This window comes from Panthera leo, chromosome B1 (assembly GCF_018350215.1).
Source record: "Panthera leo isolate Ple1 chromosome B1, P.leo_Ple1_pat1.1, whole genome shotgun sequence".
Taxonomy (NCBI): Eukaryota; Metazoa; Chordata; class Mammalia; order Carnivora; family Felidae; genus Panthera; species Panthera leo.
In genome coordinates, this window is record NC_056682.1 from 113,354,098 (window position 1) to 113,373,195 (window position 19,098).

General features: G+C 36.3%; 1 protein-coding gene across 4 annotated transcripts in view; it reads right to left on the reverse strand.

Annotated features, from left to right (window-relative positions):
* SEC24B (SEC24 homolog B, COPII coat complex component) overlaps positions 1-19,098 on the reverse strand; it is a 99,063-nt gene that overhangs the window by 60,000 nt on the left and 19,965 nt on the right. For all 4 annotated transcript variants that reach the window (XM_042935719.1, XM_042935718.1, XM_042935717.1 and 1 more), the window contains exons 2-3: positions 15,569-16,318; positions 4,475-4,648 (exon numbers count right to left, since the gene is read on the reverse strand). In XM_042935719.1, coding sequence (XP_042791653.1) covers positions 4,475-4,648; positions 15,569-16,318 — 924 coding nt within the window. The remainder of the gene's footprint in view (positions 1-4,474; positions 4,649-15,568; positions 16,319-19,098) is intronic.

The following is a 19,098-nucleotide window of genomic DNA, read 5'->3' on the forward strand; positions in this document are numbered from 1 at the left end:
TCAAAGTCAACATGAAATATTCAGTAAAGTATTTTACAACCTATTTTATCATAAAATATTTTTGATTATAATCACTTCTCACCTCCTTATATTTTATACAATATTTAGTTATTTCTACCTCCTTTTAACAATAACAAAAATATTTACTAGTGGGTAAATCTGTTAGTACTTAGTGGTATATGTTTTTCTTTTTTCAATTAATTACATGGGAACATTGTTTTTTAATGTTTATTTTTGAGAAAGAGAAAGAGGGAGAGAGAGAGAGAGTATGGGGGAGGGACAGAGAGAGAGGGAGAGAGAGGATCCCAAGCAGGATCTGGGCTGTCAGAACAGAGCCTGACATGGGTCTTGAATTCACAAACTGTGAAATCATGACCTGAGCCGAAATTGAGTCAGGTACCAACTGAGACACCCAGGCACTCCAACATGAGAACATTTTAATCATGATGCCTGATTAAATAACAGAATTACTTTTCATTTTTATACTTGATTCCTATTTAAATATTTTAAAGACACCAAATACCAGAGTTTGATACACATAACGCGTATATTTGCTATAGGAATACAATGGTTTTCAAGAAAATCCTCACTTCTTAAATAGTGTAATATCAGATAGATGTTACACTCCTTTATTTCAAATTTGGTAATGAAAAACAGCTTATCAACTCATTGCCTAATTTTTAATTTTTTTTTTTAACGTTTTATTTATTTTTGAGACAGAGACAGAGCATGAACGGGGGAGGGGCAGAGAGAGAGGGAGACAGAATCGGAAGCAGGTTCCAGGCTCTGAGCCATCAGCCCAGAGCCCGACGCGGGGCTCGAACTCACAGACTGCGAGATCGTGACCTGAGCTGGAGTCGGCCGCTTAACCGACTGAGCCACCCAGGCGCCCCGCCCAATTTTTATAATCTACCATAAAAAAGGATACATTAATCATATTTGGTCTTTGACATTTAAATTTGACTGCTTTTAGTAATTTGGCTTAGAAGATATATGCTATAATTTATTTCTCAGTGGAGTTTATGATACCCCTTTGAAACTCCAGGAACACATCCCCTTGGATTAAAAAAATTAAGTCAGATTTTCTGGCAAAGAATTAAATTTGTCTCACTGGTTTGAAAATGAGGACTGCCTTTGCCAATTAGGTTATATGGCGATGCCATATATAAAACAAATGACCTACATTACAGTTTAAAGTTTTTGATAAAAACACATTTAAAGGATGTGATGAGATGTTATATTGGCAAAAGTATAATGAAATTCACAATACTCTGAATAATTGGTGATTCAGCAAAACAAGGATTGGGTTTGGAGCCAGAGGACCTACATGGGGTCTTGGCACCCCCTACCTAGAGAGTCTGTGTCTTTGGGGAACACACCTAAACCTTTCTAACCTTCAATTTTTCCTTTTATAAAAGGAAGACGAAATGTGATATGCCTGCTTTACCTGATGGTTGAGTGAGGTAATAAAAATTAAAGGTATTTTAAAATTATAAACTGCTACATGAAAGTAATAATGGTACTATCTATCTACAAGCTGGAAAATAAAATCTAACAAACAACAATAAAAATTCTGACATGTAACCCAGAAGATTAAAAATGTTAAAAAAGTCTAAAGAAAAACACTACTTTAATAAAAGCCTTCCAATACCATTCCTATCTTCTTTACATGAAAAAATTTCTTAGCAATTGTATGTGTGAAGATAAAAACTATGAATGAAATTTATCTTAAGTTTATCTAATAATGAGTCATACAAGTCAGGTACACAAAGCTATGATGGGGATGGGGGAGAGTCATTCATTTCATTGAAAGATGTATTTCCATTCAAAATGTACTTTCCATAAAAAAAAATACCCAAATTCATAATTCTTATATGTTATTTTGACCAACTATATACTAATAATTATCTTGATAGTTCAATCAAGAATAAAAAGAAGTTAATGCTTAGACATGTATGATCATAAAGCAAAATTTATAAAATTTAAATTTAAATTTTATATAATATTACTATGGCAAAGAACTACGACAGAATGATAAAAGAGTTTCTAGCTTAAGAATATGTTATTATATATATTAATATATATAAAATGATCATATTATATTCAGGGGGAAAGAGTATGACATTAAGGAGAAAAAGAAAAAAATGTAAACTTTCCAAATGTTAAAGAAGGGCTCATTTAGGCATTTTTAAAAAGGATGACAATAGGTATCATTTTAGTGGATACAAAGAATAATATAACCTGTTTGTTTTAAAAGTCAATGTATGCAATATGTTGAAATTACATAACTGCAACTATTTAAACTTTTGGTGAAAATTTTAGCCGTCAATCTCACCAATGTCCAAGTAGTTATAGAGTTTTTACAAAAACTTTTTAGGAGGTATACAAACCAAAATTTGCAGCCTCCTATCTTAAAACCAGTACAAGAATGTGTAGTCCTTCTGAGAACAACAAAGCAAAAGTATCTCTGAAGCTAGGAGAAAAATACTAAAATCTCTTTGAAGTATTAATATTTTAGTAGTCATATCAGAACCACAGCATAGCCTGTGCAGCCCACATACCATCCAACTACAACAGGCACCATTCACATAAACCATAACTTGCACAACACACGTGGTAGCCCTACCTCACATGATATATTGTACACTGCACATCTATCCAAAGGCCACTAAGGAGCCAATCTCCCACTTAAAAAAAAAAGGAACAAAAAAAACTACAATTCAAATGTTTCTAGTATTCTCTTTTCTGTTACTTATTCAAGGAGCTTCTCTTAGGTAAATCAAGAGCTTGTTAACAGCCTACAAAACAATTCACCTTATTTTACAGAAAGATAAAGTTTCAGTTAAAAATCTTTCGCTCTGCTACTCGGGCAGAGTAATTTATAATCTTGGGCAAACTTCCTAATCTTTCTGAATCTCACTGTTCTCATCTGTAAAACAGGGATATTGTAGGATGATAATGGGGGTTAAGTAAGATAAAAGTATCTGGCACACTGTAAGTGCTCAATAAATGGTAGCCCCTCTTTTCAAACCTATTTTATTAAATCTATCTTATTAGTAAGAAAAACACATAATTAGGATTATTTTGTAGGGATGTGGTTTACAAAATGATACTTACAATGGCAGGATGGTACTTAAAGTAAAATGCTAACAAAGAAAATATAATAGGAAAAAAGATACCAGCAGGGGCAATGTAAAGGGTCAAAACAAGCAAGATATTTAAGAAATGGAAGGCAGTCATCAATGCCGAGGAAAGATACCATTCATTTAGTCAGGGGTTCAACCTACTCTTAAATTTGTTCTACTCATGATAAGCAAACATTTCCTACCAGTCCTTCATTTTAAAGGCAAACACTTCTAAAAAACTAGATTTTATTCCCAATATACCCACTGGCTTCTTGGGAATCCATGGACACTCCATGGTGCTGCAGGTGGTTTTCCTATAAAGCCAAATAAGAACATTTTTAATTTATGCTCTGATTAAATGATAGAAAGTCCTCTTGACCACATACTCAACAGATAATAATAAGTTGTGAGATCAACCTAAGATGCTTTTTCTGAGATTCAGAACATAAGAGAGAAAAATGAAAGAGAATTCTTCATATTCAAGGTAAGAAGCTGTCATTATACAGTAAGCAGTCTCTAAAATATTACTACTAATGGTTGCTCTGGGAATACAAACTACAGATTCCTAAAAATAGTTCAGTTATTCTCATCAAATGAAAAACACAGTACATCAACCTGAAACATCAATAGATTTGGAGTTTCAGCCAGGTAGAAAATAACCAAGAATACTGCCAAAAGAAAAGGCAACATAGGGAAGGAGGGTCAAAACAACACCTTTTAGTTACCTGTCACTTATTTAACACATGGAGAATATTCAACAAACGAATAAACCATATTGTTTGTCAGTGCTGCAAGGGTATGGGTTACAATTTAATTTTCATCCCTCTCAGTACCAAAGGTGGCTCAAAAGTTACTTTCATTAATAATAATGACAAATAGAGAGAACATCAAATAGGATATGGAGAGTCACTAAATTAAAAAATCTGGGGTGCTTTATCCTACAACTATAGTAATATTTAAAAAATAGGAAAGAAATGTTCCATAACAGAGGGATGGATTAGTAAATTATAATACATTGACACAATGAAGTATTAGCCATGAAAATGACTCTGACAACTATGGGGATATATGAAGAACTGTGTATAATGTAATAAATGTAAAAGCAAAACACAAAATGGTATATATACTATGACTACAATTACGTAAAATATATAGTCATAAGCAGAGACTGGAAGTTAATATACAAAAAACAGTGTTTGAACTGAGATTAGACATTATATCACTTCATATTTTATATAAACTATAGTTATACAGTTTGACTTTCTAAAATCAGCTATTTGAATCAGTGTGTGTGTATATATGTGAGTGTGTACTCTCTCTGTATACAGTAAAATAAATTTTTCAAATACCTTTCTGTTGTAATAACTCTGATGGCTGTGTAACTGAGGCTACAGGCTCAACTGGGCGATTTGCAGCAGGAGGTGTTCTTGTTGATGAGGCTCCTGACAAAACAGAGGATACGACTGGGCTGGACTTGAGAGGCTGAACATTTTGCATAACAGGACAAGATAAAGAATCTGCAACTAAAGACAGAAAACTATTTCATTCACAGGAATCAACTGGAAAGACATCAAAATACTAACAAAATACAGCTTATATGAAGTTCTTGTAGAAACTTCAGTAGCATCACATATATCTAGTATTATATAGAGAAAATAAGGTGGTTCAAAGATATGATTTTAAGAAAAACTGGAAACTTACCAAATGTTTTAATAATCTTTAATGGCAACTTTCCTAAAACATCTCATAAACTTCCTTACCTTTTTAAACAAAATGAATCCCAAACAGTTTTACTTTACTAATCATCACTGCTATTAATTCATTATTGTACTATGCAGTGGTACCTAAGATAAGATGAATAGAGGTTGTTTCTGCAGTAATGTCCACGAATTCCAGTTCAAATGTTTCCAGTATCAGCTCAGATCCCATATTTTATTATAAACTGCCACATCTTATTTGCTGCTGCTAATCAAATGCTGTATTTCACATATAGCTAAGTAAGGACTCAACGGTAACACTAGGTTGGACGTCTGGAATAAAGTACTTGTGATTCACAGTGGGTCTTTTGTGATAGGTCAAACTGACTGATTTGGAGGATAATCTTCAGCCAACCAAGAGGTAATTAAAAACCCATGGCAACAGCCTATCCATCAAGGGTCCACTGATGGATAAATGGATAAAACACACACACACACACACACACACACACACACACACACACATTATTCAACCATAAAAAAGGAAATCCTTCCACTTGCAACAACAGGGATGGACCCTGAAGGTATTATGCTAAGTAAAACAAGTCAGAGAAAGACAAATAGCACATGATCTCACTTGTATGTAGAATCTAAAAAGCTGAATTCATAGAAACAGAGCAGAATGGTAGTTTCCAAGGCCTGGGTGGTTGGGGGGAAGGGAAATAGGGAGACAGTGGTCAAAGGGTGTAAACTTTTATTTTTCTTTTATTAAAGTACAGTTGATATACAATATTGTATTAGTCTCAGGTGTACAACATAGTGATTTGACAATTATATACAGTATGAAATGCTCGCCACAATAAGTGTACTTACCATCTGTCACCATAAATTTTCAGTTTTAAGATGAGTACGTTCTGGGGATCTAATGTACAGCACAGTGACTACTGTTAACAATACCTGAAAGTTGCTAAGACAGTAAATCTTAAATATTCTCACCACACACACACACACACACACAGGTAATTATGTGAGATGATATGGATATATTAACTAACCCTACTATGGTAATCTTTTTGCAGTACACATATATGTCATGTCAATCATCACATTGTACATCTTAAACTTACACAACGTTATATGCCAATTATATCTAAAAGTTAAGAAAGGGGTGCCTGGGTGGCTCAGTCAGTTAAACGTCTGACTCTTGATTTCAGCTTAGGTCATGATTTCACAGTTCGTGAGATTGTGTCCCATGTAGTCTGCTTGGTTGTGATTCTCTCTCCCCCACTCTTTGTCCTTTCCTGGCTTGTGCGCACTCTCTCTCTCAAAATAAATAAACATTTTAAAAAAATAAAAGGGGGGAACACCCTATGACAAAAAGACTAGTGAGCAGTGAAAATATATCTATATATATGCATACACGTATGTATGTTTAAACATGTATAATGTGTCTGTGCCTATATAGACAAACTTAGAATGTGTAAGACTAAAACAAATGTAGGAATATGGTGACAGAACAAAATATGTTATATGTTGGGGTACCTGGCTGACTCAGTTGGAAGTGCATGTGACTCTTGATCTTGGAGTGGTAAGTTCAAGCCCCATGATGGGGATAGAGATTATTTAAAATAAATAAACAAAAATTTAAAACACACACACACACACAACATGTTATATGTCCCATAGTGTATAAATGATATAAATGTGGGGAATGGGGAAGAAGGTGGAAGGTAGTCTAAATGTGTTATTACTTCATCATTTTTAGGAAGGACAAACGTCATTGTGGGGAACTGAAAACATGGTCACAATATGTTACAATTCTTCTCATGAAGAAATGGAGTCTATTTTCCCTCTCTCTGAATTAGGACTAACCTCGTGACTGACTTTAATCAACAGAATGTGACAGAAGTAATGCTATGCAAGTCCCAGAACTCAAATCTCAAGACACCCTGTAGCTACCCTGGGACTATCATGTAAGGAAGTTAGTTAAGTGTTGAAAAACCTAGGTACCCCAGTGAACTATTCTGCACCAACTACTGGACACATGAGTGAAGTCCTAGGATCTTCCAACTCAGCCAAGCCTCTAGCTAAATGAAGACACATGGGTGAGTCCAGGAAAAACCTGCAGAACTGTCCAACCCACAGACCACAAAAAATAGTAAGCCATTTTTGTCTTAAACCAGAATTAGATAACTGATGTAATCACTAAAACTGCTAACATAACAGAATGATAAATAGAGTTAACAGTACAAAGGGAAAACTAAGATACAGTCATCTAATATTGGGTGACAGAGAACAGAGAAGGGGGCATGACGACCCAGTAAATAGGCTAGTTTTATATTAGCTTGTGGTAGGTAATTAAAAGGTACTGTCTAAAAAATGGAGAGGATATTTCTGCCTCAGTAAGGACCAAACCTCCCATTAAAGATAACTTTAAAAATACTTTTTAGGGGCACCTGGGTGGCTTGGTCAGTTAAGCGTCCGACTTTGGCTCAGGTCATGATCTCACCGTCTGTGAGTTCGAGCCCTGTGTCGGGCTCTGTGCTGACAGCTCAGAGCCTGGAGCCTGTTTCGGATTCTGTGTCTCCCTCTCTCTCTGCCTCTCCCTTGTTCATGCTCTGTCTCTCTCTGTCTCAAAAATAAATAAACGTTAAAAAAAAAAAATTAAAAAAAAAAAAACTTTTTAAAAATTATCAAAGACCTAACAGGATATTAATGAAATTCCAGGCCCAAATCTGTAAGAAATTAAAAACTCAGAAAAATAGCTAACACTCAAAGCTGCTTGCATTGCACACTGTGGATATCTGCTACACACCTGATCTGTTTTCTGTGGACTTGCAGAGGCCAGGGCATACCAGATGGGGTACCTGATAAGGTACCTGTACTTCCACTTTTAAGATAGTACTCTGAAGGGTTATAACTTTAGGATAAGGATAAGCCAGGAATCTAATCCTTATAAACACAAGGAGCTTTGGTTCAGATCATTCATATAGTCCAGGAAATCAAGAGGCCTGGAAATGAATTAGTGCAATAAGCTGGTAGTACCCAGAGGCACTTGGCAGAAGGAAAGAAAAAAACCTCTATGGAGAACAATTCCATCATCCTAGGCCTCAAACGATTCCCACAACTAATTTTTCAAAAGCAATTCCAAGCACAAAGTCAAAGATGAGTAATTTTAAACAGGGCCCCTCTCTGTTCCGGAACGTTACAGCCAGTCTCCAACCTGCTTATAATCCTTCAGAATTCTGCCAGTGCTTCGGGGTGAAGACAAAACATCTTACCCTCAAAACTTTCTAACATGGTTAACAAGGCCTGGAATGATCCTAAGTCCCTAGCCTCACCCTGGCCTGTGCTTCTCCTCTAGCTTCACTGTTCTTCCTCCAGTCCCTTGAACTTGCCATGCTCTTTCCCATTAAAGAGGAATAAACTCACTCCTCGCTTTGACAAACTTTTTTCTTTAATAAAACAGTTGGTATAGATAAGAGTTTATGTGATACATCTGTGCATATATACATATACATATATATAAAAACATAATAAAATGCCCATGAACTCAGCATCCAGTTGTGAAAATAAAATATTTCCCAAACTGCTGAAGCTATCAGCGTACTCCTCACAGAAATCCTCCCTCCTGAATTCTGTTTATTATTCCCTTGCATTTGTTTTTAAATAATTTGCCACACATACAAGTATTCCTAAACATTATTTTTGTTTGCTTTTTAACTAGGTAACAATATCACACTACATACGTTGGTTTTATTGAATTTTTTTATGAATGTCCAAGTCTGTGTTTCTCCCCTGCCTTCCCAGACTTGTGTGGCCAGTTGGAAATGTCTGGTTTGTGTTCATCTCTCCCTCATTTCTGAAGCAAAAGTTGAGACCCCACCACATCTCCTATGCTCTGCATCCATGCCTCTTTTGGACATTAAAGGTCAATTAATACACCAAACACACACACACACACACACACACACACACACACACACACACAATCCATTTGATGAAGAACCAACAAACGAACATAAAAAAAGCAGAAGCACAGCCATAAGTCCAAGAAAAAGCCAATCATAAAATTCTGGAGACTCTGTGCAAGGCTGACAGTATTTCCGTTTATTTGTTCTCTGTCCTCTTGGACACACAACATATCCTCCACATATTTCAGTTGAGCCATTTTTAAGTAACAGGGTCTTCCCATGATAAAGTCCACGACTTCCTACATTAAATTTCTGGGGTCCACGCAGGTTAATGTGTGCAACCGTATATGACATTTCCATTTCTGTTCGGTAGTCCATTGGAATGATACAATCTATCCATTCTATTATACTGGCTTTTGGGTTTCCAATTTTTTGTTTTCACAAACAGTGCTGCTATAAATATTCCTGAACATGTTCCTGGTGCAGATACGCAAGTTTCTCTAGGGCAGAGCTTCTTAAGGTATGAACTGTAGGTCAAAGGGGCGTAGGTGCGCAGCAAGAGACTCAGAATCCCCTTAGCCCTGAGGGCAGCCTGTGGGAAATAAGCTCTTTTGGCCTAGAGAGCACAGTAGTCCTTACTAGCCCAGTATCCCAAACAAATGTCATCATTTCCTAGAAGTGCCACACATCTAAAACAGGATGCGGTAGTCTAGAGCCTTCCATTCAAAGTGTAGTCTCTAGGCTGGCAACAGCTCACATAGAAACTTAATGAAAATGTAGAATCTTGGACCAAGCCATACTAGACTTGGTGAATCAAAACCTGCATTTTAACGAGTCTAGGTGACTCATTGCATCAAATTTTAGAAATGGAATCACTGCATTTAGGGGATGGCTATCTTCAATTCCACTAGTGCCAGATTTTCGTAAAATAGTGAACCAATAAATCCTATCAACAACGGTGTCTAAGAGTCTTCCTGTTACTCCACACCCTTGCCATCCCTTGGTACGGTCAGACTTTTAAATTTTTACCATTCCACTGCTAGGTATAAAAAGATATCCCATTCTATGGAACACCTGAGTGGCTCAGTCAGTCGAGCATCTGATTCTTGATTTCAGCTCAGGTCATGATCCCAGGGTTGTGGGATCAAGTCCCATGTTGGGCTGTGTGCTGAGTGTGGAGCCTGTTTAAGATTCTCTCTCTCTCTCTCTCTCTCTCTCTCTCTCTCTCCCTCTTTCTCTCTCTCTCTCTCTCTCTCTCCCCCCCCCCCCCCGCCCCTGTCCTCCACTTGTGCTAAAATTAAAAAAAAAAAAAAAGGCGGGGAGGTAATCTCATTCTGGTTCTAATTTTCTTTTCCTCAAAATTAATGAGATAAAGTATGTTTTCATTTCATCTGTTTTTTTCTTGGGTTGTTGGTCTTTTCCTTATTAATTTGTATGTGTTATTTGTGTATTCTGGATAAATACTGTAAATAGTTTTTTCTCTCAGTTCAGAGCTTGTCTTTTTGTTTTCTTCATGTCTTTCAGTGAAGAAAAAAAATTTTTTAAATAATGGCTCCTAGATCATAGAGTAGTTTTTAATTTTTTTAAAAATGCTTATTTTTGAGAGAGAGAGACAGAGCATGAGCCGGTGTGGGGCAGAGAGAGAGGGAGACACACAATCTGAAGCAGGCTCCAGGCTCCGAGCTGTCAGCACAAAGCCTGATGTGGGACTTGAACTTGTGAACTGTGAGATCATGACCTGAGTCAAAGTCAAATGCTTAACTGACTGAGCCATCCAGGTGTCCCAAGAAAAGTTTTTAACTAGAAATTAGTCAGGGGGCACCTGGGTGGCTCAGTGGGTTGAGCGTCCAACTCTTGGTTTCAGTTCAGGTCATGATCTCATGGTTCCTGGGATCGAGCCCCGCATCAGGCTCTACACTGACAGCGTGGAGCCTACTTTGGGGTTCTCTCTCGCCCTCTCTCTTTCTCCCTCCCTCGTTGCACTCTCTCTCTCAAAATAAATAAACGTTAAAAAAAAGGAGAGAGAGAAATTAGTCAAGTTGAACATGCTTATTCAATATAGTGATAATTTATTATACGAGTGTTGCCTTAAGAAACTCTTCCTTATTCCAAGTTTCTAGAGATAGTCTTCCATACTTTCTCAGAAGTTTTTAAAGTTTTGCCTTTTGCATTTAAATATTTATCTTGGGGGCACCTGGGTGACTCAGTTGGTTAAGCATCTGACTTCGGCTCGGGTCATGATCTCATAGTTTGTGAGTTCAAGCCCTGCATCGGGCTCTGTGATGACAGTTCAGAGTCTGGAGCTTGCTTCAGATTCTGTGTCTCCCTCTCTCTCTGCCCTTCCCCTGCTCACACTGTCTCTTTCTCTCTCTCAAAAATAAACATTAAAAAAATAAACTAATATAAAATATCTATTTCGCCTGCAATTTATTTTACACATGAAGAACTCATTTTTCAGATTGCGGTTCAAATATGAAATATCAGGGGAAACTTCCTGAGAACTTATTCTGCTTTTCCTCAGGCACATGAGTACCCCAAGATGACAGACATAATATTAACTTATCAGTAATTAGATCATGGTGTCATGTGTATTGTAGATTTTTATATAGAATTATATAGGTGTTTATTATTTTTACATAAGCAGTTTTTAAAATGCTTTTTATTTTAAAAAATTGCACATAGTAAAACACCATTCTCAGACAGTACTATGTCATAATATGCTATTAATATGGGACTCTCGTTAAGCAAAAAAAGTCAAAATAATTTTAATAAAAATAACTTCTGGGGCGCCTGGTTGGCTTAGACGGTTAAGCGGCTGACTCTGGATTTCGGCTCAGATCATGATTTCACGGTTTGTGAGTTCAAGCCCCACAGTGGGCTCTGTGCTGACAGCGTGAAACCTGCTTGGGTCTCTCTCTCTCCCCTGTACACACGTGCCCCTCTCTCTCAAAAGAAATGAACCTTTATTACAAAAATAACTTTCCTGGCAAAACTGTATGTCTTGGCAAGATTATCTTGCTAATTTTTAAAATTATGTATTTTCAAAACAAAGGATAGTAAAAAATGTAAAAAACTGATTTTAAATGAATTTAAAGTTTCAGTACTCATCTTGCTATCAAAGATGGGTATCTTTTTGTCTTAGTCACCCACTCAACTAACTTCATCTCAAACTAGAATTTCTGAACCTTCAGAGATTTACCTACAGTAACAGTCCTAATGAAAGGACACCTTTTACATATCAGCCAAAATTTCACCCTAATAACTAAACATAGCACCCAAGACATATATAATTGGGATAAGCTTTTTAATAAAAAAAAAAAAAACAAAACTGAAGTTCTAGTGCTAAATTACAGTGACATGTTCTTATAAAATAAGAGGCGAATGAGATAATATTTAAGTTCTCTTTTATTCCAATGCTCTTAAAAATGAACTTATTGGCTGCCTAAAAATAATAGCATGTATGCATCACCATGTTTTTGGTAATCATTTAACTCAGGTTCATGTTTTTGGATCTCCAACACTTTATGAATTGTTGAAGAACTTTTACTACACCTAAAATGAAACTAGTATAATCAATAAAAAAATGCAATCATTTTCGTCAATTATTCCATGAATTTCACACAAAACTATATTTAATACCTAAGATTATCATTCTAATTTAATAATATTGTACAAGTGTGACCAAAACAATTAAAAAAAGTTTCCTGTGTTTCTAGGAAATTTAAATCAATATCCCTGTGGTTCCCAAAACTGGTACCTAAGCACACAAGTCACCCTTGCAAAAATTTACAGGGTTCTAAGGGATGTTTTATTTATTTATTTTTTTTTATTAAAAAAAAAAAAATTTTTTTTAAACATTTATTTATTTTTGAGACAGAGACAGAACATGAACAGGGGAGGGTCAGAGAAAGAGGGAGACACAGTACCCGAAACAGGCTCCAGGCTCTGAGCTGTCAGCACAGAGCCCGACGCAGGGTTCGAACCCACGGACTGCGAGATCATGACCTGAGCTGAAGTCGGACACTTAACCGACTGAGCCACCCAGGCGCCCCTTATTTTTTAAAAAATGAATGTAGTTTATTCCATTCCAATATAGTACATTTATATATTAGGATTAAATGGGTTTTATTTAGTAAAAGTAACATAAATTAACCAAAAATTTACAAATTTCAATAGTTTCATGTTATTTAGTGTATCATACAAAATAATTCCTTAGTATTTAATGATTAACTTTAAATGTGTATGTATGTGCTTATGATACCTCTAATATAGAACATTTGTATACGTGTAGAGGATTTCTGGAAGGATTCACAAAAAAAATTGCTAACTGTGATTATCTCTGGAAATTAATGGCCAAAATTTCTAATGGTAGTAAACTTTTAGTTTTCATTCTATCTATATCTAAACTCTTTCTATGTGTATTTGTTAATTTTTCACTATAAAAACTTACCAAAGGATGTTTTAAATTTCTAAGAGAAACACAGTGATATCTGCCAAATACTTTATGAACTATTACTACTACATTGCTTGGGGCGCCACGAAAAGAAATATTGATACATATCGATTCAACTTGAGAAAGTCTGGGAACTTCTGTAATATTTCATTTCAAAGTAGGTTTCAAAAATAACCTCTTTATTTCTTTTGAAATGGGGAAGAACAAGTATCCAATTAACCTGAGACATATTTGTCAAGTTCTGAACTAGAATTAAAAAGTAACTTACCAATCTAAAGGCAAAAAAAACACAAAACAAAACCCTATTCGACATGAATTAACTTCTCAAATTATATTTTTATGGCTTTCATGGTACGGTACTAGGATTAAAAGAATGGAAATATATCCCATCTCTCTATGTAAAGGACTAATTATTATTCAAAAAGAAGGTAGTTTTGTAATTATTCTTTATTCAATATTTTTTTCAGCGATAGCTCTTTACAATTAGGTGTTCTATTCATTGGCCAAGTGGCCCCGTATTTCCCTGACCCTGTATCTCAGTATAATTGGTTCCATCCAGGGTCCCATTCCCATCTCAGAAATAAGATAGGAATTACCTGTATTTCTTCTTTTTTTGTCCTGAAAGTCACAAAATCCTTAAGTCAGAGGGACCTTAGGATAAGCTGATCTGTAAAAGGACTGCTGAAAGAAGAGAGAAAGAAAACAATTTCTAGGGGACAGAAAGCCCTGGTTCTGAGGAGGGAAGGCTGAGAGTCAAAGAAACTGAGCTCCGGGACAAACTCTGTTTCTAACATTAATCACCACCGGAAGGCAAAACCCAACTTGGATAGCTTTCCTCATTTGTAAAACAAAAAGAAATGGAATTTGCATTTGAATCTTGTACTAGGCGTCATGAGGTCAAATCAGAACTATAGATTCCACAGACTATACTGAAGATTCTCTTCTAGCTCAGTAGGTAGGGTTGAAGATCACAATCTGTGCAAGGGAACCTGGTGCACAGCCAGATTTGAGAGCTGTGAGAGATGCTCTACGTTGACTTACCCAAGGCCTAGTTGATACCAACACTTTCTTTCTCACCTGCTTCTACCATGAAGGCTACAAAGCTAAATGTTCATTTTCCAATCCTCCCTAAAATTAGGGACTGCCTTTAAAACAGCTATGGCAAATGATATAAAAAGTCTGTCAGTACCACCACCCTATCTTCTTTCCTCTCCCTTCTTTCTGCTTTTAACCAAGACTAGATGTCTACAGATACAGAAGTTCAACTGTTTCTATACACCAATGAGCAAAGGACGGCAGAAAAGACACTGAGGACATCTGGATCCACTATATCTACCTAGACTTCTTGTTATCTGAGAAAAATACCACTTTTGTTTAAACCACTATTAGTTGCTTACAGCCAAAAGTGTTTTTACATAACACAGCAGTGAAAGAACAGATGATCTCAAGTATACAGTTCAGACATAATATTCCAAAGTTCTAATTTTAAATAATCTAATTGTCCAGGGAAGGATACTTTTCTACATCATCTTTAAACTCTGGCTCTTTGGACTCTGATATACAATTTAAAGATACTGTTCAGAAAACTACCACATCTTGACCAGTTCTCTTTCTTTACATACATTTTCATTCAGTTCAAGAGCATATTTTGTGAAGTTCAAGCTCACAAGTTGAATTAAAATGAGTATATCCTATGGAAACCCCACACTAAAATGACATGTACGTAATTTTCAAACTAATAAATTTAACCATATCTTGATTTAGGAAGGTTAGAAAGACTACAAGAGTATTCTTCATGTATCTTTCTTCCTCTTCCCCATCCTTCATCCTAATTTACCAATAGGGAATAGAAAACATAAGCTTTAGTATGTATTCTGACATATTACATACATATATATTTTTTCTGTGAGCATTGCTAACAGGGATTCACTTGGGAAACCAGTGTGGTATTCTATAGTGAGTAGGGCTCTGGCTGAAATAGTAACTGTCCCAAGGTTGAGCGGTATAAAAAAAAAGTAGTGGCTAACAAAGCATAAATCCAAATGGATCCTATTTTGCCCTAGACCTAATTCATACTATAGACAACGATTGCAGAGGCATAAAATGTATCAATAAACATTGCCTGAGATCCCAATCATGACAAAGAACACACCTATGTATGGTAGGTGGTTGGGTGGCTGATTGTGAATAGGTGAAGGAAAAGGGTTCGGGGAAATGTTGCAAAATACCATAATAAATAAGGCAAATAAACCGCAAAGGTGAGCTACTTTCCAATTTTTCCATTAGGCAATATTATCTTTAACCTTCATGCAAATAAAAACCTGACTGGAAATGCACTGATTTTCAGCCATGCTTTGGTGTACTTTTCATTCAACCTACCAGTATTTGTTGGGTTGCTGTTGGCTGTAGCCAGGGAGCCACTGTGGTTTCGGAGGAGATTATCTTGGGTTGACGGAAGGCCTGAAGCTGACCACGAGAGAGTACTGCATCCTGAAAGACTCTGCTGCTGGTGGTACTGGTGTGACGGTGGAGGTGGAAGCGGTGATGAATGACTGATAGCTGTACTGTGACCAGAAAATGAATTATCTCTAACCGGCCGGACAGTCGGAGCATTCTGTGAGGTAAACATTTGTTGCCCATATGGATCACCAGCAGGCAGAGAGGGATATGAAACACTAGGATACGCAGCATTAGAAACAGTTGACATAGCATAGTGACCACAAGTAGAGGGAAATCCCTGAGAAGCAACAGAAGAGTTGGCAGAGTACATGGCTGGACTACTGTAGTGATTCACAAAAGGGGAGTACGGCTGGGAGGCACTCGTATGCAAATGGGATGCTGATGAAGCGGCACCCTGGAAAGGTCCCGGAGTGGATCCTACAATATGAGGAGCAGGAGGACCCCTGCCATACATCTGCTGTGCTCCTGGTTGTTGGTTTGCTGTGTTAGGAGTCACCACATTTTGTGTCGGTACAATATAGAGACCAGAGTAGTAATCACCACATTGGCTATCCAATGGCAATGAGGTCATTTTCCCAGGTCCTTGAGGATAATGTCCTGAGGGAGCAATATAGTTTTGAGGATGCAATCCATACCCTGATGGAACATGCATTTGATTCTGTGCTGGACCTGAAAAAGAAAAGCAAACATTTATAGGGATTGGCAAGGAGATACTAGTTTTTAAACACAGTTCCCATGTAAATATTGCCATAATCCCAAACTGTCACAAAAGATATACTATTATGACCCACTGTGGTAGCTAGCCTCCAAGATGGCCCCCAGTGATCTCTACCTCGTGGTATTGATATCCTTGGGTGTGAATTCACATCCTCCCACAATATACTAAGACTGATCTGTGTGACCAATAGCACATAAGCAGAGGTAATGATTTAGCACTTCCAAGATTAGCCTAATCTTGAGTGCTAGCTCTCTCTTAGATCATTAAGTTTGAACAAAGCTGCCGAATTGTGAGGAGCCTATGGAAAAACCCATGAGGTAAGGTACTGAACTCTGTGCCCAACAGCCAAGGGGAAACTGGGGCCTGCCAACAACCACATCAGTGAGTTTAGAAACAGATCCTTCATACTCAGTAGAGTCTTGAGAAAACTACAGCTCCAAATAACAGCTTGACTACAATCTCATGACATCCAAAGCCAGAAACTACCCAGCTGCTCCCAAGTTCATGTCTTTCAGAAATGATGAGATTAAATATTTGTTGTTTAAGTTGCTAAATTTTGGAGTGTTTTCTTAGACAGCAATAGATAACTACCATTCCCAGTATGGAAGAAGTACAAACCTTTTTTATTAGTTTTTTTTTTTTTTTTTTTTTTAACTAAAAAACTAACACTAGATACCCATTGTAAAAAAATTTTTTTTTCAAACAGTGAAGAATATAAAATAAAAAGTACCACTCCTTTTCCTGGTAGCTGATATCCTTCTTCCTACATGTAGCTATACTTAATGGTTTCTTGCATATCTTTCATGACACAGTTCTGTAATTTGCTTTTTTTACTAAATATCCAGAATATCCTTCTGTGTTAGCATATATAAATCTTCACTATTCTTCTAAAAATCTATATAGTATTTCATTACGGAGATGTAATATTATTCACTAAATCTCCTTTGATGAATATTTATTTCAGGGAGTAAACTAATTTATATTTATGAGGTCAACCTCTGTGATGAATCTGGAGGTTCAAAGGGTTTGTACTTTTAAAATTGACCATTACTGCCAAATATCTCTTCAAAAAGTCTATCAATTTATACTTCCTATGAATAATGCTTAAGAATGCCTCATCTTCCCAACACTAACATTTCAATCTTGCCAACCTGAGAAACATTTCAGGTTGCATACTTAACTTTGAGTAATGCTGAGAATCTTTCCAAGTATTTCTTAGCTACTTAGGTGTCTTTCTCTGTTATTTGTCCTTTTGTCACAGGGTTGTGCTTTCCATAATGATTTATAAGTGTTCTTGTATATTAAGAAGTTTAACCAGGGCACCTGGGTGGCTCAGTCAGTTAAGCGTTGGTTAAGTGTCCGACTTTAGCTCAGGACAGGATCTCGCAGTGCATGGGTTCGAGCTCCACATCGGGCTGTGCTGACAGCTCAGAGCCTGGAGCCTGCTTCAGGTTCAATGTCTCCTCTTTCTCTGCCCCTCCCCTCCTCACGCTCTGTCTCTCTCTCTTGAAAAATAAACATTCAAAAAATTTCTTTTTTCCCTTGGGTTACTGTTTCCCTTGGGTTACTGTTTTTTTACTTTGTTCATGGTGCCCTTTGCTATAGTTTCTCTATTATTATATAGTAAAATCTTTCTTTCATGCTTGATAAATTTTTAAGTCATACTTAATAGAGCCCCATTCTAATATTATAAAAATATATACCTATGTTTTCCTCTACTACTTAAAAAAATTTTTTTTAATGTTTATTTATTTTTTTGACAGAGAAAGAGACAGAGCATGAGCGGGAGAGGGGCAGAGAGAGAGGGATACACAGAATCTGAAGCAGGCTCCAGGCTCTGAGCTGTCAGCACAGAGCCCAAGGCGGGCTTGAACTCACGGACCTTGAGATCACGACCTGAGCTGAAGTCGAAGTTCAAGCGACTGAGCCACCCAGGCGTCCCTCCTCTAATACTTTTAATATTTCCATTGACATATATTCATATTTTTGATCACTACAGAATATATTTTGTATCAATACCATTCAAATTAACATTAACCTTAGTATTACTTTTATTAATTTTTTTAAAATTTAAATCCAAGTTAGTTAACATTCAGTGCAGTAATTTCAGGAATAGAATTTAGTGATTCACCACTTACATATAACACCCAGTGCTCTTTTATTAATATTACAAGTATCATTAAACATATTACATTATGTGCCATTCACTGTCCTTTGAAGTAAACAGTTATAATTATACCTACTTTACAAATTAGGCAAAAAGAAAAAACAAAAAAAAAAACTAAACTCTATACTGGTAAGGCATTATCAATCAAGAGAAGACCCACATCAGAGTTAGATAAGTCTGTTTAAATATCTATCCACTTAATAAATGATGTGGCTCATCCATCCTATAGGATCTGAAAACAGGGAAATAATCATCAGTATGTCCAAGCTATTCAAATGCCATTCTTCTAAAGCTAACAGGAATGTTGTACATGCTAATGTTTATCAGAAGTGAACTACCTACTAGAGGAAACCTTTTTCACTTTTCAGCCCATCAAAGAAAGTTACTTACTTTGAGGGGATGTGAAGGTGTGAATAGCTAATTATATGTTGATGATTACCAATCTTTATTCAATATCAAGATCCAAATGTTATGAATATATGAAAAGTATGTGAAGATAATCTGGTTCAAATGATAAATGAATCAAGACTCCTTTGGAAGTAAAATGTTTCCTTTCAAATATTT